The sequence below is a fragment of the Passer domesticus genome, chromosome 12, assembly GCF_036417665.1.
Source record: "Passer domesticus isolate bPasDom1 chromosome 12, bPasDom1.hap1, whole genome shotgun sequence".
Taxonomy (NCBI): Eukaryota; Metazoa; Chordata; class Aves; order Passeriformes; family Passeridae; genus Passer; species Passer domesticus.
This window is the reverse complement of record NC_087485.1, coordinates 6,841,114-6,865,527: the sequence shown is the minus strand read 5'-3', so window position 1 is coordinate 6,865,527 and position 24,414 is coordinate 6,841,114. Positions and strand designations below refer to the sequence as shown.

Sequence of the window (24,414 nt, the reverse complement as noted above, 5' to 3'; positions counted from 1 at the left end):
CCGTCCCGCCCCGCCTCCAGAGCCGCGGAGCAGAGCGCGGGGCAGGGAGCCTTTATTACAGGAAAGCTGCGCAGGGAACAGAGGAGACACAGGGACCGGGGTTCCCCCCGCAGTCAGTTCTTCAGCTCCCCCAGGCGGAGCCTGGCAAAGTCCGTGGCCAGTTTCAGGGCTTCCTGCAGGCAGCCCACATTCTTGCCTGTGGCCTGTGCAGAGATGTCCTTTCCACCGCCTTTGCCATCCATCAAGCCAGACACTTCCTGCACCCACTGGCTGGCCTTCAGGCCTTTATTTGCAGTCTCCTGGGCAGGAAAAGAAACCCAGCGGTCAACACTGAACAGCAACTGCCCTGCCCTGTGCCTACCACCCCATTAAGTCCTGACTCTTCCCCTTCCCCGTTTGCAGAGCATAACCCCTCTTCCCTCACTTCTGCAGCCTGACAATAAGCCCAAGCACAAAGGCTGTGGCTCTTGCCAAGCTCCAATCAGTTCTGGCTGTGTAATGTTAGACAGCTCCTGCCTGGAGGCTGCAGCTCCTCCATGGAGGCTCAGGGAGAGGCAGCCACACAGTCTTGGCATTACCTGGGGTACCTGACACAGGCAGGTGATCCTGCCAGCTTCATTATCCACAGCAAAGAGCATAGCAGCAGTCTGGGGGGAATTAGTCTTGAAGAGCTTCAGAGATTCATTCAGGGCCTGGAAGAGAACAAAATCATTATATGACTGCCTCCCTGCACTTGCACCCAGCCCAGCTCCAGCCCCAACAGCAACCACAGAGAAGATGCTATTATTTCCCCACCTTGAGGAATACAGCAATTGGCAAAATCAGCCCCAGAATAAACCTTTGCCTGAGTGTGCTAGCTGGAGGGGAAAAAGCTCCTCCCAGCAGAAGGGAACAGCTGTTCCAAAGGGAGTCAAGAGTACTCAAACACAACATGAAGAGCCTGCAAGGGTTATCAGACACACCAGGCAGGGAAGAACCAGGGAGACTGCCACACATTCTATTATTCTCAAGGAGACCATCATCCCTCACTCACACAGACAGCACAGAGCCCCAGGTCCTTTGGTGAGCAAAGCAGTGCTGCTCTGGGAGGATTTGGAACATGCAGCTCCCTGGGCTCCAGCACTGCCATCCCATGGGATGCACCCTTCTGCCAGGGAAAATGCTGCCACAGCACCCACTGGGAGCAGAAGTGTGGGTATCATGGTGATGCTGGTGGCCACAGAGAGTGAGCAGGATCAGCTCCAAGACTCTCAGAGAGGAAATTTTAACAGAACATTAGCCCAGAGAGGTCCAAGCCCAGGCACAACCAGCTCCCACTGCCTATCATTTACTGGGCTCAGCACTGTGACACAACACACACAACAGAGCATTCATTCCAACAGAAATCACTTGGTAAAAAACGTGTGTGTGGAGGAGGGAAGGAGGTGATTCAGCCCTGGGACAGAAGGAGCAGATTCAGCCCTGGCCAGGGAAGAACTTGAACCCAGCTGAGCAGATAGTGCTGGGGGCAGCTCTCTGCCTGGCCCTGTCCACACTCAGCCCAGGACACCACTGCTGGAGCTGATCTGCAGGGGCCACAAGCATCATGACTGTCATGGCTCAGCAGAGCTGCTGCTCTCAGTTCCTTAAGTGCATTTCAGTGTCATGACTGCAGCAGGATGAGTCTTACCTGGGACACAATGGGTTTCTGCTGGGCTCCCTATCCACCAGCATGTCTGGAAACTCAGCAAGTGTTCAAAACCCTACCACCTCTGCAAGCCCATGTGCCAGTCCAGGAGGTGGGACACAAGAGACTATCCCAGTGGTCCCTTCCCCTGCTCAGGGATGGCAGGTGGCAAGAGGGACAGGTCTGTAGCACTGAACCACCACCCCAAGTGCTGAAAGACCACCCAGCTGCTCCTCAGGCAGAAGGAAGGCTGCTGAGGACAGATCAGACTTTTCCATACCTTTGCTGAGGCTCCATTTTCCATTTCCATGATGACCCACGGCTGGTTAGGGTGACTCTCAATAACTTGCTTGGTCTTCTCCAGTACCTGAGGACAACAGTGGTCAGCCACTAAACCATCCACACTGTGTATGGACAGAAGAACCACCTGGGTAGAGCAGGGACAGAGGTGCCCAGACACACCCACAGCCCAGCCTGGAGCAGCCTCACACTATGAAGCCAGGAGGAGTGTACTCTGACAGGCAGGTGTGTGGCCTGCAAGACAGCATGTCATGCATGATTCCTCCTCCAGAAAACTCCTGTAGGATCCAGGAGGAAGCCTGCACCCAGGGGCACTGTTAGGGCAGGAACAGGCTGCCATGCTTCAATCCAGGAAACAGGCACAGAGGTAATTCTGCTTCAGGAGGTAGTAGGAGAAGATGAAAGGCTGAACAGTGTGAGGGGCACTCCCACACATCAATTCTCTTCCATCCTGGATACTAACACAGCTCCCCACAGCCCTCCCACACTGTCCTTTATTCCAGCCCACAGCTCACTCTTTTCTGGATGTCAGCTTTGCTTGCTCGGTCCAGGTCATCCATGACCTTCTTCAGTGCTTTAACAGCCTCTCTCAGCTCATCCTTCTGCCACTGTGGGATAACAGCAGTGGCCAGTGTCTGCAAAAGAGGAGCAGGTAGAAAAGGTTAAAGGTGCCAGCAAATCATGGCAGGAGATGCAGCACCTCATGAAGTCTGCCTCAGCTGGCACAGCCCAGTAAGCTCCACTCTGCTCCCAGTGCCAATGACCTGAGGAAACAGGTGCTGGCTGCAGCACCCATGGGATGCAGGCCTGTTGGACAGGAACAAGAAGGTGAACTCTGGTCTCATTAATACCCAGTTCTGGCAACCCAGGTCCCTTTCACTGTGGGGAGGCAGAGAACTGCTACCATCCTCACCTCACTGAGATCCGTGATCTCCTTCTGCACGTCTTTGTTGGGAGTTGTCTGGACCTTCACCTTGGCCTCCAGGGCTGACAGCACTTTCCTGAGGCTGTCGACTTTCCTGAGGGCCTAGGAGGATACAATCCGAGTTAAATCCAGCTGGAAGATTGAGCAGGCTGGGCTTTTGGTCACCCCAGAGTGCAAAGACGTATGAGCACTGCTGGAATGCCCCAGGATGGAGCTTAGTAACTCTTGGAAAGCCACAGGACCAAAGCAGGCAGCACCTGGCCAGAATGAGGGTGTGATGCTGCCATATGGGCTCCAGGTCTCTTTCCTTTGCCAGGATTTCCAAGATCCCACCAAAAGAGAAATCATCTCCCCCAAGAAACCCCTTTCTCCCACTTTGGATGTGGGCTAGTGCTCCCTACAGTCATTGCCTCCTGCGGCAGAGGACTGGATTCTCAGACTTCACCACTCTCCTGCTGGCCCTGCCAGCTGCTGAGAGCTCTACATTGGCAGCCACTTTGAAAAGCAACCTGAGCTAACCCTGAGGGCATTCCACACACCCACCCAGGTTTCTCTGCCACAACACCTACAGCTGAGACTTCCCCCTCTCTTCCCTGCTCCAACTGTAGCACAGCCAGGGTCTCCAGAACAGTCTTTGGCAACAGCAGCACCCTTTTCCATGAGTCCCTCAGAGAATACTGTGCAAATTTCAACAAAATGAACTTTGGCACAGGGTTAATAGATGGAATTTCACAGAGGATCTCTCCTGCCTACCCTTACCTTCCGAGCTTCAGCCCCGGTGACTGCAACTATCCTCCGAATGCCTTTAGCAATTGCTTCTTCTGAAACAATCACAAAGGGGCCAGCATGGCTGGAGTTCTGCAAGTGCCTTTGGAAAGAACCCAGACAGACCCAAAACAAAGAGTTAGAAGTCCACTTCTCATCTCAGCAAGAATCAGCAAAGAAATAAGACAGCCATCCTGCCAGGGAAATGCAGCAGTGTGGGGACAGGCAGAAAAAAACGAGTGCTGAAAGCAAATGAGTGAGGAAAGGGTGGTAAGACCAGTGCTCCCTGCAGTGCCAGAGACCCTGCACGAGGGCAGGGGCAGTACAGGCAGTTTCCCACCTGCAAAAGGTAATTTTAAAGACTGATTGACTCAGGAATGGGAATGCAAAGGCACATCATTACCACCGCCTCCATCTCTGCCCTGGCTCTGCCCAGGGTATGCTCATGACACTCCCAGGAGCTCAAGCTCCACAGGAACTCCTTTCAGCCACCCTGCTCCCTTCCCAGCCTCTCCAGGTACTCACGTTCCCCCACAGAACTCAATAGAGGTGATGGAGCCCCCGGGGCCAGAGGGGTCAGCCAGCAGCTCCTCCACAGGGATGCCAATGGAAACCACACGGACAGGATCGGGGTAGGTCTCGTCAAAAACTGCCCGAAGCCCTTGGATAGCTTTGGCTTCTGCGAGAGGGCAGTCCTTGGCATACACAGTCTGCAAGGGATAGCAAAGGGATGCAGGTAAGAGCCAATCCTGTCAGCTGTGACTGAAGGCCCACATTCCCAGGAAATGTCTTCCTCTGAAAGATCCTAGAAGTGAAGTCTTGTGCCTTAGCTGAGCTGGGGTTTGTTGAGCTACAAGAATCACAAAGTTATTAAAAGACATCTCATCTTCAAAACTCCCAATACCACCTTCTCAGACTCCCTGTGTGTTACTGCACATGCAAATGGTTCCAAGCACAGATTCCAGGGTCTTTCTGGGTCAGCTCTGACATTTGGCACCAGACAGAGGAACTCTCCTGCCACTAGGAACACATCACTGGGTTGTCTGGGTGTATGCTGTAAATTCAGCCAGGCCTGCAAAACTACGCTGCCAAACTTCCTGGGTCTTGCAGCTGATTTGACACTACTACAGGCATGGGAACACTTCAACCCTACAGAGAGCTTCAAACCAATGAACTGAACAATCCATATAGGGTTTTCCCAATCAAAACCCTCTACGGTGATGGCAATCTGTGCACAGTACTGCACCAGCATCTCGGAATCCTCCTGTGCATGCCAAACTCCCAGCACCCCAGATCATCCAAAACGGGGACTCAGGGTACACAACGTGTCACCCACACCCACCTTTGACTCCTCGATCATCTGGTTGGCAATCCCCTCAACCTTCTTGATTTCCTGGGTGGACAGGGCTCCCTTGGCGGTGAAGTCGAAGCGCAGCCGGTCGGGTGCCACCAGGGAGCCCCTCTGGTCAGCCTCCCCCAGCACGGAGCGCAGGGCGAAGTTCAGGATGTGGGTGGCTGTGTGGTTGCTCATGACCGGCCTCCGCCTGGCCTGAGGGAGGAAGCCACTGTTAGATGGGGTCCCACAGCCCAGAGCCACAACCACCTCCAGCAGCTGAAGGGGAGGTCAATGCCCTGCTCCAACAGAATCCTAAACTAGCTCAGGACACCAGAACAACTGATTGCACTTGCTGCCTTGGAGCTTCAGCTACAGGAGTTACCCACCAAATCTGTGCATGGCTTTTTTCCTCACAGTTCCCTATTTTGGCCTGTGTGGAAAGAGGCCAAGGACAGATGAGGACACAGATAACTAATCTCTGTTCCTCAGTAGGGAAAAGCACTTCATGATGGAAGCCTTCCCTCCTCCTCTAAAGGTGCTGCCTCTACAGGGAAAGGAAATTCATCAGGCTCACTGTGCTCAACCCAGCACTCACTCAACAAGCTGAGCCCACAGGAGCAATGTTTGGACTGGAGCAAACAGCCCAGGCTCTCTGCTGCTGTCCCCACACAGTGGAACACCACACATGTTCTCCCTGCAAGTCATGACCCAAAATGTGTTTCTGCCTGTGACCAGCAAACCCAGCAAGAGTGGCTCTGAGCTAGCTGGGCATTATCTGCCTTGTGGTATAAGAAAGCCAGGTGTGAAGCAGAAGAGACTTGCAGTCAGCCTGGTTGACCCTGGTCACTAGTTGATCGTGTGATGCAGTGAGAGCAGGACCCAAACATCAGGCCCCCAGAGTGGCACTGATGAAAAGAAATGAGACAAATCCAGAAACAAAATCCAGAGCAAAGAGACAAGCCCATATGTTACACCACGTTTTAACTCACCTCATCAATAGTCAGGTGGACTTGATCTCCTACTTTCAAGCTCCCATACAGAGTTCCTATGTGGAGTACGTAGCCTCCCCGGACCTGAACATTCTTCACAGTGAATTCTGTTTTCTGTACAAAAAGGGAAATGCCCCCTGTGAGCAGGGTAAGAGGCATGGGGAAGTCATCTAGCCAGAGGTCTGAGCTGCAACTGGAAAGGTCCCAGGTGGGAGCCAGGGTAATGTGTGTGCTGGAGAAAGCTGAGTGTCCCCAGGCACAGCACACAGCAAAGCAGAGAAGTGAATGAAGGTGGGACAGAAAAAGAGCTCCCCACCTCAGAGAGCACTGCCCTTGGGCTTGGCAATCCCAGCACCACCACCACAAGCACCCACATGCTGGTGACAGCAGCACAGAACTGAGCTCCTCAAGGAGCAAGGGGAACAAAACCCCAGCACATCCATGGCATTTTGTACACCCAGAAAGGAACCCTGTGCAATGTGTGACATCTGACATGGATGGGAAATTGCTGGAGCTTGCTTGGCCCCTTCTCCCCTCTGCCCAGCCTCGAGTCAGGCTGAGTCTAGCAAAAGGCTCTCAGGCCCACTCACATCCTCCTTGCTGTCATCATCCTTGACCATGTAGCCCTGGTCGTAGATCTGCCCACCCTGCTCGGCGTAGAAGCAGGTCCGGTCCAGCACTATGCCGCACTCCTGGCCAGTGGATGCCTCCTCCACAAACTTCTTCTCCCTGCGGATGGCTTTCACTGTGGCCACGAGGCTCCCAAAATCTGCCACCGGGATGACAGGCAGTGTCAGTAAAACAGGAAAACCTTGTAGCCACCACGTGGGAGCAGAATGTCATAGCAACACTTCACATTACTGCAGGAGCTCATGGCAGCTAACACATTTGCAGGGGATAAGGAGAGAGGAGTAAGGCAACAGTGAGCTGGAAATTTTATTTAGTGCCCTCCAAGGCAGGGACTGTCACTGCCTTCCACACCTATGCAGCAGAAGTCAGCAGCACACATGGCTATGAGCCTGCAGCCTCCTGAATCTCCACCAAATCAAAAAACTAGCAGAAGAGCCAGAGCAAGCAAGCCAAGGGCCTTCCAACAGGCCAAGCAGAAACTGCAGTCTCCTGCAGCACTGGCAAAGGAGCAGCGGAGCAACACCAACATAGAGTGTGGAGGCATAAAGCTGAAGGAAAAGGAATTCCCTTAATTTGGCAACAGGAGTACAGCAGCCCCTGAACAGTCTGTCCTCTTTCTCTGCTCCATTAGTAACAAGCAGACTATACACGTGCACAGCCTTCCCCTTCCATGCCTCAGGAAAGGGGAGCCCAGAGGTACATGCCAGGGAAGGTTTAGGAGCAGAGCATGACTGTGAGAAGGTGTTTCCATACCATAGGTTCCACTTGGATCTGAAGCATAGTTGTACTTTGGTGAGTCATCTGTCACCTCCAGCCCCTGGGCTCTCAGCTCTTCAATGGCATAGATGTCCAGCATGAGGAGATCTTCCCCTCCAGCACCCTTGCCCTGGGATTTGAGCTGCCAAGGAACAAGGTTTGAGAAATGACCTGCCAAATACCAAGGTTTAAGAAACACCAATGCATGCCAGCCTAGCTGCACATCTCGCTCACATCCCTCAGCACTCCCTGATTTAGAGCTCTGCCTTGGGAAGCTGTGTGCCAGCACCTGGAGTGTGCCAATTTTTCTGGCTTCAGAGCACCCAGTTCCAGCATGCAGACCACATCAGCCTGAGCCCAGTAAGGACCAGGCAAGTACCCAGCTGGTCAGTGCCACTCTCTGCTGCTGCAGCAAACACACTGGGAAATGCACCCAAGGTGCAGGCTTGCCTGAATACTGAGCCTTAGACAGGGAATAACTTCCCTAACCAGAACAGGACAGCAGAAGTGCTCCCAGCACTCTGCTATCTCTGAAGGCTGAGCTCAAGGTTCCAGGCTTTGCTAGTGAGCAGAACCAACTCCAGCTGTACAGAAAAGACATGTCCCACAACAACTGCAGTTATCCTGTTTTCTTCCCATGGGACAAACCATGGGGCATACGGGATGTGGGCAGACTCAGTGAGAAAGGAGCAACTCATGACTGCAAACTGCAAGGAAGGGAATTCTTCCTTCCAACTCATAAACTAGCTTCCCCTGGAGCTGTTACTCACCTGAGCATTTTTCCGCTCTTCTTCAAAGCCCTCCATGTCTACAACAAGGCCCTTCTCCTCTGCAATCAGCCCAGTGAGATCCGCAGGGAAACCATAGGTGTCATACAGCAGCCAGGCAGTGTCACCTGCAGAGAAAGGGCAAAGCAGTCACCTCTTGTGTTCCATGAGACACCGCTCCCTTCCCTGCTCCCTCACTGGCTCTGAGCTATGGCAGGACAGTAAACAGCTCTGGAGAATGTGAACATCCAAAAAACTCCTCCCTGGCAGCACAGAGATGTGTGGTTCTGCTCTAAGAGATGTCTTCTGACTCCAGCTTTGTCTCCCCAGCACCTTCCACCACCTCTAATTTACCCACCCTTTCCCCTTCCCCAACTTCCCTAAGCTCTTATGTAATCCCAGACAACAAATGCCTTTTGCTGCATCCAGACACAGCTCACAGCCTTACCAGGAATGACTTTGCTGTCCCCAAGGCTCTGGATCTTCCTGTCCAGGATGCGACGTCCTCTGCTCAGTGTTTTCAGGAACTGATCCTCTTCTTCATTGATGATGTCCTTTACCATATCCGGGTCCTTCTTCAGCTCAGGAAAGGCATCTCCCTGCAGACCCAGGAGGAGGAGCCCTTTTACAAGGAGATCTGCACAGCTCAGCAGAGGAAGTCTTAAGCAGATACAGTGGAATAGAACTTACCAGTGACTGCACCACGACATCAACCAGAGTAGCAAAGAAACCCTTGGGGGCATTGAGCTTCTCATGGGAGTAGCGCACAGCCCGCCGGAGAATCCGCCTCAGCACATACCTGGGGAACAGCACAGCCCCCCAGGCAAATGTTACACATCTGAGTTGTTCTCGGCATCCACCTACCAGCACCCCCTCCCAGGACCAAGAGCACAGGCTTTTCTCCTCTGATTTTCCCTCCAATAGCTGCTCATGGCAGCAGCAAGGCACAGGTGAGGTGCTAGGTCCCAGCTCCGTGACTCACATTCACTGTGTGCTTATGGAGTCCACTGGCACCTGCAGCACAGCCCCCCAGCCCAAAATTCCTTGATTTTTCAACAGCAACACTGCACTGAGCCAGGCTTTGTGCCTTTCTGCCCACAGTCACCTTATCTGGGTGCTGGCACAGCAGCAATGGTGCTCACAAGAACCTTCAGACTTGTGCATCGTGTGGGTGTGAACCTTAGTACAGCGATTCAAGCATCAAATATCCAAAGCAAACACTTTGCTACCCACTGCTTAAATAATGAATCCAAAGAGATCCCAGAGAAACAGGAGACCCAGAGCCTTGAGGGAAATCATGCAGAACAGAATGGGAGTGGTGACAATGCAGCAGCTCCTTCTTACCCTCTGCCAGTGTTGTCAGGCCTGCCCCCGTCCGAGAGGGCCAGGGTGATGGTCCGTGCATGGTCAGCCAGCACACGGTAGGCCATGTCTATCCCATCAGCATCCTCGGCCCCAACCTGCCCCAGGTATGGCCTGGCACCTGTGCCCTTTGCAGAGGAGAAGGCAGTGGGCAGAGGGTACAATTACAGACAGTGTCACCGTGGCAGAATTACAGGAAAGGGCCTCAGAAGCCAACCCCACCACCCACAGCCACAGAGGAGAATATTCCTCTTGGAATGAGGCAACACAGTGAAGCTAGGGGAGGCACAGAGGGCTCTGCATGGTGCCACAGCCCACATCTCAATGGTCAAAAGCTCTCCAAACCAGAGGGAAGAAAATCCAATTTATCCCATCATTAAGAGTCCAAGAGAGAGGAAGAGAGTACAGGGAAATAATTTGTCTTGCACATTGGCTCAAGGACTCCAACCTGGCATAACCCGCCCAGCCAAGAAACCTTTCAATTTCTGTTACACAGGAGATGGTCCCAGCTTTCCTCTTTTAGGATGTTTTTATCCACACTCTAGGGAAAAATACTGCTGTAACCATGCACTGCTTGCACATGGAGCAAACCTCCAACCACAGGCACAGTCCCTTTAGCCAGGCTCCCTGAACACAGCAGGAAGGCAGACAAGGACACAGGGGCTGTGTCTAGCCAGTGGACTTAACACTGAAAAAAGGCAGCTCTCCAATTTCAACTCTGGAGCTTGGCACCTCATTCCTTAAAGGTAGCAGGAGCCTGGGCTCTTCTTCCTGCTTTTTATCCAGTGTGATCTACAGACAGGAAGCTCTGCCTTCTTCATGGAGGAAAAAAAGGCTTGGACCTGCACACAGATGTCCCAGCATGGGTAACACAGTCCCCAGCCAGAACAATGCACCAACAGCACACAGGTTCTGCCACTGACTGTTGTGTTTTATGGCAAAGCACTCCTGGCTAAGGGAATTTTCTACAGATCAGCATGTTCCAGGTGTGAGACTGAAGAACAAATTGATTCTGGGTCAGCAGTACCACGTGCTCTCTAGCACGTGGCAAAAAGATGGCACTTGGCCATCTTGGACTGCAGAGTACCTCTCACTGGGAGAGGACTAAGGAGTGTCCATCAGGACAGTTCCCAGAAACTGGGAAAGCTGCTTCACTCACTGTCTTGTTTTCTCCTGGAAACATGTCCCAGCAATTACTGTGCCAGCCTGGTTCCTACTCTCAGCAAAGTGCAAATGTGTGGGGCTCACAGCAGCTGGCAAAGCAGAGACCACCCTGTCCAACCAGTCCCATACACCTCCCCAAGAATTCAGGGATGCAGCTAGGTCAGGCTGCAGTTCATACCTTTTGGATGGCTTCAAAGTAAGGAAGGAAAAGGTCAGTGTCATAGTTGGACATCTTGTTCTGCAGCACAGAAACCAGCCTCTCCAGGCCCATCCCAGTATCAATACTTTTCTTAGGAAGGGGTTTCAGTGTCCCATCAGCTTCCCTGCCAAAGAAAGGTGAGATGTTATGGATGGAGGCTCTGCAGGGGGAACCCCATTTCTCCCTTAATCTCTGCAAGATTTAGTTCCATCAGATTTGTGACACAGGCCCATACACAAATGACACAAAGGACAACTTTGATAAAATACAATTAACAAGACCCTCAGCAACAACTTAGACCCAGAGTAGACAACAACTTTTTGCCTACTGAACACCTAGAGATAATCAGAGAAAATATTCTCAGTTTGTCCCAAAAGCAGCGTGACCAACCCATTCTGTACCAGTGGGTAAGGGGACAGAGCATGACAAAGTGCTCAGCTGCTGCATAACTGGGAATGGCGAGTAAGCCATGGGCAGCTGAAAGAACACACAGCCCAAGCAGCCTCCCAAACTGAGCTGGAGCAACCTGGCTCACCTGGAAGCTGGAAGCAGATCTGGCTCACCTATTGAACTGTATGAACACCAGGTTCCAGATCTCCAGGACGTTGGGGTCATCCTGATTGACCAAGTGTGAAGCATCTCTGTCCCCGATCCGGTCATAGTGGATCTCGCTGCAAGGGCCACAGGGGCCGGTGTCTCCCATTTCCCAGAAATTATCCTTCATACTGCCAGGCAGAATCCTGCCCTCAGCCAGCCTGTAAGAAGAAATTTACTGAACAACTAAAGAATAACTTTAACTAACTAAAAAGAATTCCCCAAACTAAAGGCTATGCCCGAGAAGCCACAGCTCACTAGTTCCCTAGATGTGCTGATGAATTCTTGGTGTCTTGAGACAGATCAATCCAAGAGCCTAATGCTCAGGATCCCTGCTGAGGGGGTCAGTGAACACTGGCACCTGGCAGTCATCCCAGGTAGAAACAGATATTTACACAACACCTCAGTAAAGCCAGAAGAAGCAAGAAGACACTGATGGGATAAAGAACCTCTCCTATGAGAAAAGGCTGAGAGAATGTGGATTGTTCAGCATGGAGAAGAGAAGGCTCTGGGATCACCTTGTTGTGGCCTTTCAGTACCTAAAGGGGACTACAAGAAATCTGGAGAGGAACTGTTTTGAAGGGCATGGAGTGATAGGAAAAAGGCTTTAAACTAACAGAGGGCAGATACATATTATACATAATGAATAATTTTTTCCCTGTAAGCATGGTGAGGCAGTGGAACAGGCTGCCCAGAGAAGCTGTGTCTGCCCCATCCTCGAAGTATTCAAGGCCAGGCTGGACAGGGCTTAGAACAAGATGAGCTGTAAGGTCCCTTCCAACCCAAACCATTTTACAGTTCTATGATTCCACAATCTTCTCAAATGCTGTCAGTGGCAGCTCACTGGGCAGGACATCCCATCCACCTCACCAAGCAGAACTCTTAAGCTTACACAAGAGATTTTGAAACCAGAGCTCTCAGTATCTTCTATCCAACAGGAATACTTCCCTTTGGTTTGGAAGCTCCACCACTCTGCAAATGTTATTTGTGACACTTCAATTTTATTAAAGTCTCCTTTTATATGTGTTCTGCCATGTAACACAGACCATCATTGAGTCATAGAAATATTTAAGCTGGAAAAAACCTTTTAGGTCATCAAGTCCAACCATTACTCCAATACTGTCAAACTCATCACTCAACCACGCCCCAAAGTCCCACAGCTACACAGCTTCAAAATCCCTCCAGGAGTGGTGACTCCACCATTGTTCTGAGCAGCCTGTTCTGCTCTGCTTCTGTGAAGATTTTTTTCCTAATATCCAAGCCAAATAAATTACTATTGCTCATCAAAACATGTACCTTCCTCAGTGAAAGGCCTTACCCCAAATCCAACCAGATCTGCTTGCACTCCAGGTCTGGTTGCAGTCCTGCAGCCTCATTTCCACCAAAGTAAGTGACATAGAGTCTTTCAGCAGGGATGCCAAACTCCTTGGTGAGAAGTTCCAGTGCCAGTTTACAAGCAAGTTCCTGCAGAAGGAAACAAAAGGTCAGCAAGTGAATGCAAAGACAACTTCTCTTCAACATCCAAAGTACTGGCTAATATAGATATCAGCAGCTGAAAACTTTCTGACTTTTGACATAAGAAAGAGAAAAATTAATACATGCAGCGAAGAGGGCACAAGAAACATCTCATATGAGTGTCTGGATGCAGCCAAGTTAGCGCCTAGCATGTCCACTGATTAAAGAAAAATACTTTAAATTCTAACTTTGAATACTACACTAGCAAGAAGCTTGGGAAAGGAAGTCATTATTGTATGATCACTCCTGTTTGAAGGTCAGTCATAGCTGCCTAGCACATGTTAGTCCCCAGATTTCCAGGACAGCCACTAAAATCTCCACCTGAAGAAAACAAACTAGCAGAGTTAATGGAATCAGCTTTGTAAACCTAAAGTAATTAATCTTGAATCATTCTGCAGGGCTGGGGCAGCTTCCAAGCTCATTTATTCCAAAGGAGCCGCATGCACCTCTTTGCCAACATATTCTCTTTCCTCTTGGCAACTGCTCTGCTGAGCTTACAGAGATGGATAAATCTGCGCAAGAGATTCAGAGCTGCAGCCAGACTGTTTTACCTTGAAATAATCCCCAAAGGACCAGGACCCCAACATCTCAAAGAAGGTGTGGTGGTACACATCTTTGCCCACGTCATCCAGGTCGTTGTGCTTGCCCCCTGCTCGGATGCACTTCTGAGTGTTGGTGGCTCTGCTCAGTTTAGCGAGCGGGTGTGAGGGGTCGATGGTATTGAGGAAGATGGGTTTGAACTGCAAGCAGAGAAAAAGGACATATGAACTGCTAGAAAAGCTGAGAAACTGAGGAAAGCACTCAGAACCTGTTTTCAAATGTGGCATGCAACAGCAAGGCAGTGTCATGATATCAGTAGTCTGAACATACCCAGAACACCTTTCAGAAACAAACCTGCTGCTCCTGTCCATGAGAAGGCAGCCTAGAACTCAGCACTTGGACACACACACACAGATATTCCTAGAGCCCACCAAACCCCAGGCCTTCCAAAGGGACTGAAATCTGTCAGATTCCCAGCTGCCAAAAAAAAAAAACTGGGTGCTGATCTGCAGCAGAGCCCTTGCAGCATCCCGGTCTCAACTGGTCATTTGTGCCAGGACTGCTGTGGTACCAAGGGTCAAGGAAACGAGACTGGCAGAGCTCTCACCATAGGAACCTGTTCCAGTGCTCTTGCCAATTTTGTGAGAGCACAGAGCACTCCAGAGGACACATCACCCATCTCTCTGTGACCAGAAGGAAGGTGGAGTGAACAATCATATTCCCAACAGCTCTGCAAACAGCTTCACAGGTTCCAGCAAGATGTGTTCATAGGACCACAGTGCCAGGCTGGGAATCCTACCTGATTCATACCAGCATTGGCAAAGAGCAGCGTGGGGTCATCCAGGGGGATTGTGGAAGATGAGTGCACATAGGTGTGCTGGTTTTCCCTGAAGAAGTCAATGAACCGTTGCCGGATCTGGCTGGCTGTGAGCGGGGTCTCCATCTGGAAGCTGGAAGTTGCCACTGTCCAAAGCAAGTGGCAGGAAAGTGGCAAAACCTCGGTGCAGTCTGAACAAATGAAAACAAACAACACTCTGATGTGCTGTCAGCTCAAGGTGAACATCAGGATCATTATCTCCAACTCCTGAAAGGGTCTCCCCACACTGTTAAGTACTCACTGACACTTCTGCTCAACCATCAATCTGCCCCAAATAGTGGTGGCCCAAGCTGAAATTTGCTCTCCCCCAAACTCCCCCATTTCTGGGGCTTTACCTCAAGTTACCTGTTCTTTGAAAACATGTAGTTATAAAACATCAAATTCACATGGATACTGAACTTAGTAGGTTGTGTTTGCCTTACTGGGGACAGAGGGACTGCCAAGTCACCAAAGCATTCAAGGCGATTAAATGCAGAGTGAGGAGACATCATTACAGCCTTCCACTATTTAAAGGGGCTTATATAAAATGATGGACAGCAACTTTTTACATGGGCAGATAATGATATGACAGTTTCAAGTGGGAACAGTTTTAAACCAGGAAAAGAGAGATTTAGGTTAGGAATTAGGAAGAAATTATTCCCTGCGTGGGTGGTGAAGACCTGGTACAGGTTGCCAAGAGAAGATGTGGCTTCCCCATCCTTGGAAGTGTCCAAGGCAAGGTTGGATGGGGCTTGGAGCAGCATTGTACAGAGGGAAATGTCCCTGCCTATGGCAGGGATGTAGAATCAGGTGGGCTTTAAGGTACCTTCCAATCCAAACCCTTCTGTGATTCAATGACTAAATCAGAGAACAGCCAAGTTTGAAAATGACCCTCAATATAATAACCCTGTCCACCCTCCCTGCTCAAACCAGAGCAGCTGCAGGGATGCCCAGTAGCCTTCCTTGAGGGGACCCACATCCCCAGTGCACACCAAGGCAAGTGAGAGCCCGGAGCGCAGCACCGCCCGTGCCCTACGGGCGCACAGGGCCGTCCCTGACAGCTCAGCGCAATGCGGATCCAGGGAGGCAGGCGAGATCCCCGCGGCCTGCTGCTGCTGCTGCGGCGAGGAGACGGGAACTCCCCACAGGAGCAAGGCCTGCGATCCCCAGCACAGAATCAACTGGGCTGGAAAAGCCCTCTGAGATCATCGAGTCCAACCTCGATGCTGCAGGAGGGAAGGACCCGAGGTGGGAGAACCAAGCACGGCAGCGGCCCCAGGACCTGTAAGAGCCCCTGCCCAGACACACCCGCTCTCCAGCGCCCGAGGAGGGCTGAGGGCACAGCGCTGTCCGGCAGCGCCGCCCGGCATCCCCCCGCGGGCCGCATGGGGCGCGACCAGCGCACCGCCTCCCTCCCAACCTGCCCTCTCCGTGCCCCTCTCCGCTGTGCCCGCGGGCCACGGAAGCCAAGCCAAGCCGAGCCGAGCCCAGCAGCGGGAGCTCCCCGGGCCGCTCGGGCCGTACCTGCGCGCCCACCGCCGCCCCTCGCCGCGCTCCTCCGGCCGCGCCGCAGCGCCGCTCCGCCCCGCCCCTCTGCCGCACACCGCCTCCCATTGGTCGCGGGGGCTGTCACTCTCCTGCCAGCCCCTCCCATGCGCGCGGCGCCCCGCCCCCGGCTGATGCAATGGCGGGACGCGTGACGCGGGCGGGCTGAAGCCTCAGTGGGCGCCGCCATTTTAGGGGTGCCGGGCCTGCGGGCGCAGGGAGGTTGCCTCAGAAATCACGTTCGCTCCCTGGTGTGCAACGGAGCGATAATGACACACACGAGTGAGACATTGTTTGTTTCAGAGCTGCCCCAGCCTGGGTGCTCGGTGGTATTACACAAATCCAGCAGACTTTCCATGCTGTTATTTATACACAGAAATTCAGGGTTAGTAACTTCTCAAGCACAGCCATTCTGTTAGGATTGACCAGTACCTTCCATACAAATCATGTAACCACAGCTGACTTCTACTCATGTTCAGAGCAAGGGTCTTCAGGTGCAGAGGGTCTTTGTGACCTGGAGGTGTGATTTTTAGTAGTACAATGAAGATAGTTTAACATTCACAGACCTGCAGCATTTTGCCAAGTTAGCAATCCCTAAATCTTGTTAGTTCCGGAATGTCCTTGAGTGAGGGATGCTGGCCGCTGCCTCTTCCAGCGATTAGGTCTCCTTTCCTGCTGATTAGGCTTGAAACTATACAAAGGTCTTACATCAAAGAACAGCCTGACTTGAGATAATACTGAGTGACACATTCTGCATTTTGCAACAGTGATGCTGCCTGCTGCCATGGCGGAGCCGGGAGCTGCGGGGCTGGGCCGGGAAGGGGCTGTGGCAGAGCAGGAGCTGGCTGGGTGCTGGAGGGGTGAACAAAGCCCTGCTGGGGGATGTGATGGCTGCAGGGTCTTTGCAGGGGTCTGCGGGGTCAAGGTCAGGGCTGTGAGGTGCAGGAGGGGTCACTGCATGGCTCTGGCCATGGAGCTCACGGGAAAGGCCTTGTGGACTCAGGCCAAGGGGCACAGCATGTATGCAGGGGAGGTGCCACGCTGACAAAAATATCACTCTAAGGACAATCAAGCATTGAAAGGGGATCTGGGAAGATTGCGGGGTCCCTAGAGGGTTTTGAGGTCAGGTTCAAGCCCCGGGCAACCCGCTCTGAAGTCATTGCTGCTCCTCCTGATGGGCCTTGGAGTAGAGTTCTCTCAGTTCCTCTCTAACCTGGATGGTTCCCAGGTGCCTCTATAGCATTGTAGCCTGGTCTCATCTCTTCCCTGGTGCATACTTTCTGGCCCTGGGCTGTGATTCTGGAGCCATGAGTGTGCCTGTGCTGCTGTCCCTGGCTGCCATCGGTCAGCCCTTTCCAAAGGTCACTCCCCTACTTGGCGCTGGCCTGTAGCCATTCCTGGTCATGCAGCCCTCTTCGCTTGTTTCTGTTGCTTCCTTCCTGAGGAGCCTGGAAGGAAAAGAGGAAACTCCAGTCTAATTTGTTCCTAATGGGAGCTCTGCTCTGGATGTTGCTGGCAGAGCAGGCAAGTCTGTGCAGTGCAATTGTTTGTGCAGGTGATTACACCTGCAAGAACGTCTGCAACAGCAGGTCCGACTCCAACACCATCCAAATCCACACCCAGCATGCTTGCCTCTCATGGAGGCCATAATCTGTCCACTGCCATGGAAGGAAACATCACTGCTTCTTCCCCTTCATGATCTGTGTCACCTGAAAGCTCATCTTCCAAACGTGGGGGCCCTTCACCATCTCCTGAGTGTTTCTTTGGTGATTGCCAAATGTGGACCCACTCAGCTACTTGGGGAAGAGAGACTTCTGTCCCCCCTGCCACACTGAGCAATGGGTATGTGCCATCAGGCACATCCAGATGGGATGGACCCATCCCCACTACTTTTCTCTTCTTCTTTCCTCCCCCACCTCATATTCATGTTGCCTCAATTCTTCTGTTTTAGCTGAGGCTGTTTACATGGCAGCCCTTTGCTTCTTTTAGCACTTCTGCATGATAAAAATCCATGCCCCCAGGCTGGCCTGGGTTGCAGCAGCCTTGCTTTTACAGGCATTTCTTTGGCTTATAAGCTTCCAGCGTTATCCTGCAGCAAGGAGGAAGGATGTGAGCTTGAAGCCCCAGCAGTCGGTGGCTGAGGCTGCAGGGAGTGGGGGGGATCCTTCTCTGCTGGTTCCTGGATGCTCTGGGGGGAAAGTGTTGGCAGGAGTGGAACTTGCAGCACATAAACTGCACTCCATGTGCTTCCCAGGCTGGGCTTTGGGTTAGCGTCTCATAATTCAACCATCCCAAACTTATCCCCCAAACTGGGAGATTGCTGGTCACAGCCAGATTTGAACCTGTTCTACTTTTCCTCGTAGTGCTCTTCCAAGCCTGTGGAAGAGGTGGACCCTTCTGCTGTGACAGAGATTCTGGGAGCTGGGGCTTTAGAGGAGCATAGTGACAATGCAGGAGACATCCAGCCCCATGTGCCAAATGTCAGGGAGCCCTTGGTCCTCTTGGGACCCTGGCTCTGTTTGGATCCTGTCCCAATCCCCATTGGTGCCCAGAGCCACACCCTGGGCTGTGCCGCGCTCCTCTTCAAGCCAAGCAGGCGGCAACCCTGCCGCGTGTCACCGCCCGGCGCAGAGGCTGGGGACATGGCTGCGCTGGCTCGGAGCGTGCTGGTGACAGGGTCCAGCCGGGGCATCGGGCTGGAGCTGGTGCGGCAGCTCGCCGCCAGCCCCCGGCCCCCCCAGCACATCTTTGCCACCTGCCGCGACCCCAGGGGTCCAAGAGGGAAGGTCAGTGCGGGAATGGGACGGCGCTGAGCCAGGTGGGCAGAGGGGATCCCTGGTCACCACAGCCCTGTTGTGGGGGCAGAAGTGCTCTGGGGGTCTCATAACCCCCCCAGCTCCCTGGATTAGGCAGTGCCCAGTGTGGCTGGGTGGGATGAGGCTGGAGAGGCAGACATGTCTTCAGCACTCGCTCCTGGCTGTGCCCATGGCTGGCCAACCCCTTTTCTGTGCTGGGATCACTCAGGAGGGGAGGCAGTTTCTAGCACCATGCTCCTGCTGGGGTTGCTGCCCTACCCCATGCACTGGGAATGGCCCTGCGTTCTTTCCCCAGAGAAAGCAAAGCCACCCTGGCTCAGTGACCTGGGAGCAGGGGTGGGACACCTGACCATGCAGCCAGTGGCTTTTAATCTCCTCCTTTGCCCCATCACTTTATTTCCAGGCCCTGCGAGAATTAGCTGCCCAGCACTCCAGCATCAAACTGGTCCAGCTAGGTATGGAGCAACCTTTCTCCTTGCACCCAGCATTGCTTCCAGCTCTCTGGTGACTTTGGAGGTGGGAGCAGGGGCAGCTTTTGCAGGAGGCTCTAGCCCTGCCAGGTGGGGAGGGATCCATGCACACCTGGGCAAGCTTCTCCCTGCAAATTAAGCTGTGCCCTGGCTGGAGCAGTCAAACTGGCTTCAGAGGAGGCAGAGGTGGGTCCAGACATCTCAGCTGAGCAAGTTTCATGGGAAAGGCATGACGTCTCTTCCCAAAGATGCTAAATACAGTGCCCAGGTTTTGGGCTGGGACACATGGGTTCACAAAGTGAAGCAAGGCAGGGCACAGTAACCGCCTGGATGGTTCCTAAGTAGGAGGGTTGGTTTGGGATCTGCTTGGAGTTGGCCATGGTTTGCATTTCTTTCAGGTAAAAAAGGGAGAAAAAAATAGCTAAAAATGGCACATGGGAAATCTGCCCAGACTGGTATCCCAGGCTGATGCTCTGACCCAGAGGCATGGGATGTCCACAGCCTGGACTGGGGAGATGTCCTCTTGGCCATTTCTCCTTCTATGGATGTAGGCCAAACTCAGTGACCTTTTTCAGCAGCATTTGGGAGAAGCACAAGGCAGCAAATATACCTAGGCACCATAGGAGAACAGCCAGGCTGGCGTTTGGAATTGGCAAAGTTGGGGTATTCACAGGAAAGAAGCTTCCAGGGTGCTGGACAGGGACAGGGTCTGGCTGGGGAGAACAGTGTTTGGGTGAAGAGTGGGGAGATAAGAAGCACCAGGCTGAGGATATGTCTCAAGGAACAGAGATTTCCTGTGTTCCCCTGTGTCTGAGAGAGTGTGGGCTGTTTTTACTAATGAAGAATTAAAAGAACATCTAAAGCCAAAATAAATGTTTTGGCAAAGTGTCTGCACTAGGATTGCCATTGGTGTAAACCATGAGGTGGGAAGCAGCCATAGCTTCTAAATATTTGTATTTCATTGAAGCCAATAATAAGAAAACTGAATCAAGGCTATTCTGTATCAGTACCTACCTGTTTATTTGTTTAAAAGCACCTGAAAAGTTCAAGTAACTTCAAGTTCTTTTTTTTTTAAATATTTCTTAGAAAATAAGACATTCTTGAATTCAGGTTTTACTACAAATAGGCAGCAAATCTCTCTTTTGCTATTAAGTAGATTATTAAAGGAAAGTACCTTCTCTGTAATAAAAAATAAATGAGCTGTGAGCCCCAACTGGCAGTACCTGATGGGAAGAGCATGGCCAACATAAAAGAGACATCTCAAGGGACTGGCCACTACATGAACAATCTTTACTAAAAACATACAGCCCAAGCCCCAGATTGTTAATGAAGTCCCAAAATAAGCTTTAAAGTGCTTAAATACCAACAGCAACAAGATATTTTTTAAAAAGAGAAGTTGCTTCCAGCTCTCTTGCTCCATAATAAGGAAGGATTGTCTTGAAACTAGTAACAGGGATGGACTTTTCAGAAAGAAATGTTTAAAAAAAACCCCTCAAAAATGTGTAAGATCTGTCACTTCTTTTCATTCTCTGTCTTTCTTTCCCACCCTTATTTCTTCCAGGGAGACAAGAGTTGGTTATTTCACCAAATCTGGTGGTTAAGGACTAAAAATGTGTTGGTCCCACATGCCTTGGAGCAATGACTCAGCTAATCCAAACAGAGCAGTTAATCATTCACCAGGTGACCAAAAGATCCCTCACATGTGCTGGAGTGACAGAACCTTGAACTTCATCCCATTGTTATCCAAAGAAATAACTCCAAAGCACTCTGTGATTTGTCCTGCAACTGGACATGCAATATCCTCTCGAATCCCAGGGCTCCTTCTCCTCCCAGCAGCCCCACAGCAGATTATCCCATGGTGTTCCCCTCAAATGTTTTTAGGACACCTCTACAAAGGTCTGCACTGTGCAACACAATGTAGCAAGTGTCATGCCATTCACATACTTGCTTACCACCCTAAAGACATCAGGCTAATTAGAAATGCCTGGAAAAAGGATCTTTTTACTGCCCATCAGTGTAATCTTCAGAAATCTTCAGCCTTTCCTAAGTCACTCTTTTCTAGCATGAGAACAGAAACACAGCTCAGGGGCCAAAGTGTTGCAAAAAAATAAGTAATCTGCAGTCCCCCACTCCCAGCAGGCTCATCACATTGGCATCTGCAAAAAACAGGCAGAGAAATGTGCAGGGAGCAAGGGCACACTCCAACCTGCCCATACACGTGAATATTCATGGTTTTAAGGGCTCTGTGGTATACCTGAGGTATTAAAAGGCAGTATATAAAGTTTAATGTTGGCCTAGCAGCTCGTTTCACTTTCTGAATGTATTTAGATGACCTTTTTAAACAAACAAACTATGGCCACTTCTGTTGGTGAGTATCCAAGACAGGATGTAAATCCTAACAAGCAACCCTGACAGCTGGACACAAAAAACACTACCTATTGCCTAAGTCAAAAAAATCCTGCAATTAAAGCATGGCAGAATTTCAAAAGCTATACCAATACTTAAGCAAAGAGGAAGGCACTGGGAATGCTTATTATCCCTGTTAGCCCAATTTCAGTTGTGCCTTGTTACTTGAGAGGGGTTGTCTCCACAACTCAGTAGGGATAGGGAAGTTCAGATTCAGAGCCTGCAACCAAATACTTCAGGCTACATCCCAAATATTTTATTATTTGTGCTCACCTCAGCTCATCTGTCAGCTCCAAAACCTTGTGGGTAACAGCATGAAGAAAAAAATGGCTCCTTGTGGAAGTTAACTTGGGAGTCTCAGTGTGCAAGGATCAAGCATCCCTTGTACAATCATAAATTCCTTGAATACAGAAAGCAAATACAGACAAGTTTTTCCTACCCAAAATGACTTGAATTAAGGTTTAATTCAGCTGAGGCTGCAGAGGTGAGGACAAACTGCTGCTCATTCCAATGTGCTTAATCTGCTAAACCAGCTGCATCCTTTCTGGATAAGAAGTGATGGTTCCAGCCACAGCACAATTTCCAGTGCATGCTGTGTGACCCATCAGAGCTATTATTCACTTTGCTTTTTCCCTGGCAGACACAGTGAATTTGCCCAGCATCCAAAGGGCCATGCAGGCTGTGGGGTACCATCTGAAGGATCAGGGCTTGAACCTGCTCATCAACAACGCAGGCATCAGCTCCCACGCCACACTGTGCTCCCTGGACTCACAGGAGATGCTCAACGTGTTTGCCACCAACGTGGTTGGGCCACTCCAGGTTGTCAAGGTATATCTGGACGTTTTGCGTTTCTCCTGCTTGGGAAGATGTTTCCTGACAGGAATAAGGGTGCCTCCATGGATCTCCCCTGCCTACCCAGAGGAGCTCAGCAGCTTAGCCCAGCCCAGCATCCCCTGTGCTTCGTTCTTCCCCACCTGGAGTGGCTGCCTGCACCAGGCTCACTGTGCCAGCTCACTCCTTTCCTGGGCATGGGACAGGCTGGAGCCTGCAGGGCCCCTCCTTGGGGCATCTTCCCCATCCCCCACTTCTGCCAGGAGTGTCTGTCCAGCTGCTTGTCTACAGTCTGTGACAGAGCCCTCCAGGATGGTCCCCAAATTGGGGTTCTGTTGCATGTTAATGAAGCATTGGTGTCTCTGCATCAGGAATTTCTGCCGCTCCTGGAGCAGGCGGCGAAGGGCGCGGGAAAGGAGGGTGTGAGCTGCAGCAGGGCTGCTGTCATCAACATCTCCTCCAAACTGGGCTCCATCGGGCTGTGCCTCCGCGTGCCAGAGGCCCCCATGTACCCGTACCGGGCCAGCAAGGTGAGGTGCCAGGGGAGGTGCTGGAGATGCTGCCCCAGGCACGGTGCCCCTGGAGGGGAGGGAGCCCATGGGTCACCCCCTGCCCCGGCCACCCACCCCCTGCCTGCTTCTCCCAGGCAGAAGCACAGAGATTGGGAGAGCAGCAGCCAGGACTGAGCCTTTCCAGCAGATCATGCTGATGCTTTGTCACAGGACCAAGTCCCATTTCCCACCTCCACAGACATTTTGTGGCTATGAAATGTCTCCTGTCCTGCATACCCCCTCCCTGGGTTGTGCTGGCAGGGCTGTGCCTCTTCCAGGCTGCCCAGAACATGGTGACGAGGTGTTTGGCTGCAGAACTCCAGGACAAGGGGATCTTGTGCGTGGCCATCCATCCTGGCTGGGTGAAGACTGACATGGGCACAGAGGAGGTACTGGGCTGTGCAGGGGAGGGTCAGCAGGACCTCCACTGAATCCCCATGTCTTGGGGAGGGCAGGGGAACTTGAGGGGTGCTGCCAGGACCATCTTCTGGAGCAGAGCAGGCATAGAGCAGGCAGAGAGCAGGCAGCAAGCTGCAACATACTGAGTACGTGGGATAGCCAGCCCTGTCTCTCCAAGCCAGCCTGGAGAGGTGTAGCAATAAGGAAAAAATATTCCCATGAGCACCATGGATGCTACTCCTGGGCATGCACCCTCCCTAAGAACTGCTCTCTGTTATAGCTCATTGTCCTTTTCTACAGGCACCACTGACAGTGGAGCACAGTGTGAGGGGCATCCTGACTGTGCTGGCCAGCCTCTCACAGGACACCTCTGGAGCCTTCCTCGACTGGGAAGGGAACAGCCTGCCCTGGTGATGGACAAATGGATGGCACCTCTTGCCATGCTGAAGCCTCTGCTCACTGGCTCATCACTGCGTGGTCACCCCTGCTCACCCTCAGCCCTCTCCACACTACTGGGGAGAGGGAATAGGCTTGGGAAACAGCCTCTCTCCTTTCCCACACCATGTGTTCCCTGTGTTCCCTCTGTACCCCTCACCTCTGTAAACTCTGGCAGCTGATGCCTCTCTGTTCTGTCTCCACGCCCAGTCTCAAAGCCCCAGTCTGAGCCTGGGGCAGGATCCCAGTGCTCTGCCCAAGCTCTGTGTGTCCCTCAGTCCCACCTGTGACAGACATCCCCCAGCTGAGGGGAGAGGGCAGCTGGTCCCTGTGACCCCCAGCCCCTCAGGCAGCTCAGCCTGGGCAGGGGAAAGCCAGTCCTGCAGGGGCTCAGAAGATCTCTCTCCTCTCAGCAGAGGGACCCTGCCCCAGCTTCCCCAGAGGGCAGTCACAGTGCCATGGGACCTGCTGGCTGTCACTCATGTGGATGCCAGTGACAGCCATGGGTTGGGGCAGCTGTGGGCACCACCAATCCCCAGTGGAGCAGTGGGATATCTGCAAAGGGCCACCCCATGATCTGGCACTGCACAACAGAGC

General features: G+C 52.1%; 2 protein-coding genes across 4 annotated transcripts; one reads left to right on the top strand and one right to left on the bottom strand.

The window, feature by feature from the left end:
• Positions 1–36: 36 nt before the first annotated feature.
• Positions 37–15,980, bottom strand: AARS1 (alanyl-tRNA synthetase 1). The gene is made up of 21 exons (XM_064386269.1): positions 15,889–15,980; positions 14,308–14,516; positions 13,520–13,708; positions 12,772–12,917; positions 11,423–11,614; positions 10,839–10,983; positions 9,479–9,624; positions 8,825–8,933; positions 8,583–8,733; positions 8,138–8,262; positions 7,365–7,509; positions 6,572–6,750; positions 5,982–6,095; positions 4,999–5,205; positions 4,182–4,366; positions 3,651–3,759; positions 2,880–2,993; positions 2,482–2,601; positions 1,947–2,033; positions 579–692; positions 37–299 (listed from the first exon to the last, which is right to left on the bottom strand). Exons 2-21 carry the CDS (start codon positions 14,449–14,451, stop codon positions 114–116), a joined length of 2,907 nt encoding a protein of 968 aa, XP_064242339.1. The 5' UTR covers positions 14,452–14,516; positions 15,889–15,980; the 3' UTR covers positions 37–113.
• Positions 14,837–24,317, top strand: LOC135279160 (C-signal-like). 3 transcript variants are annotated; one of them, XM_064386274.1, is made up of 6 exons: positions 18,537–18,695; positions 19,129–19,180; positions 22,242–22,429; positions 22,804–22,962; positions 23,262–23,372; positions 23,683–24,317. In XM_064386274.1, the coding sequence occupies exons 1-6, from the start codon at positions 18,552–18,554 to the stop codon at positions 23,794–23,796; spliced, it is 768 nt and encodes a 255-aa protein (XP_064242344.1). In that variant the 5' UTR covers positions 18,537–18,551; the 3' UTR covers positions 23,797–24,317. The 3 variants fall into 3 exon arrangements, with proteins under 3 accessions (XP_064242342.1, XP_064242343.1, XP_064242344.1); XM_064386272.1 differs by lacking the exons at positions 18,537–18,695; positions 19,129–19,180 and adding an exon at positions 14,837–15,648; XM_064386273.1 differs by lacking the exons at positions 18,537–18,695; positions 19,129–19,180 and adding an exon at positions 14,839–15,612.
• The last annotated feature ends 97 nt before the right edge of the window (positions 24,318–24,414 follow it).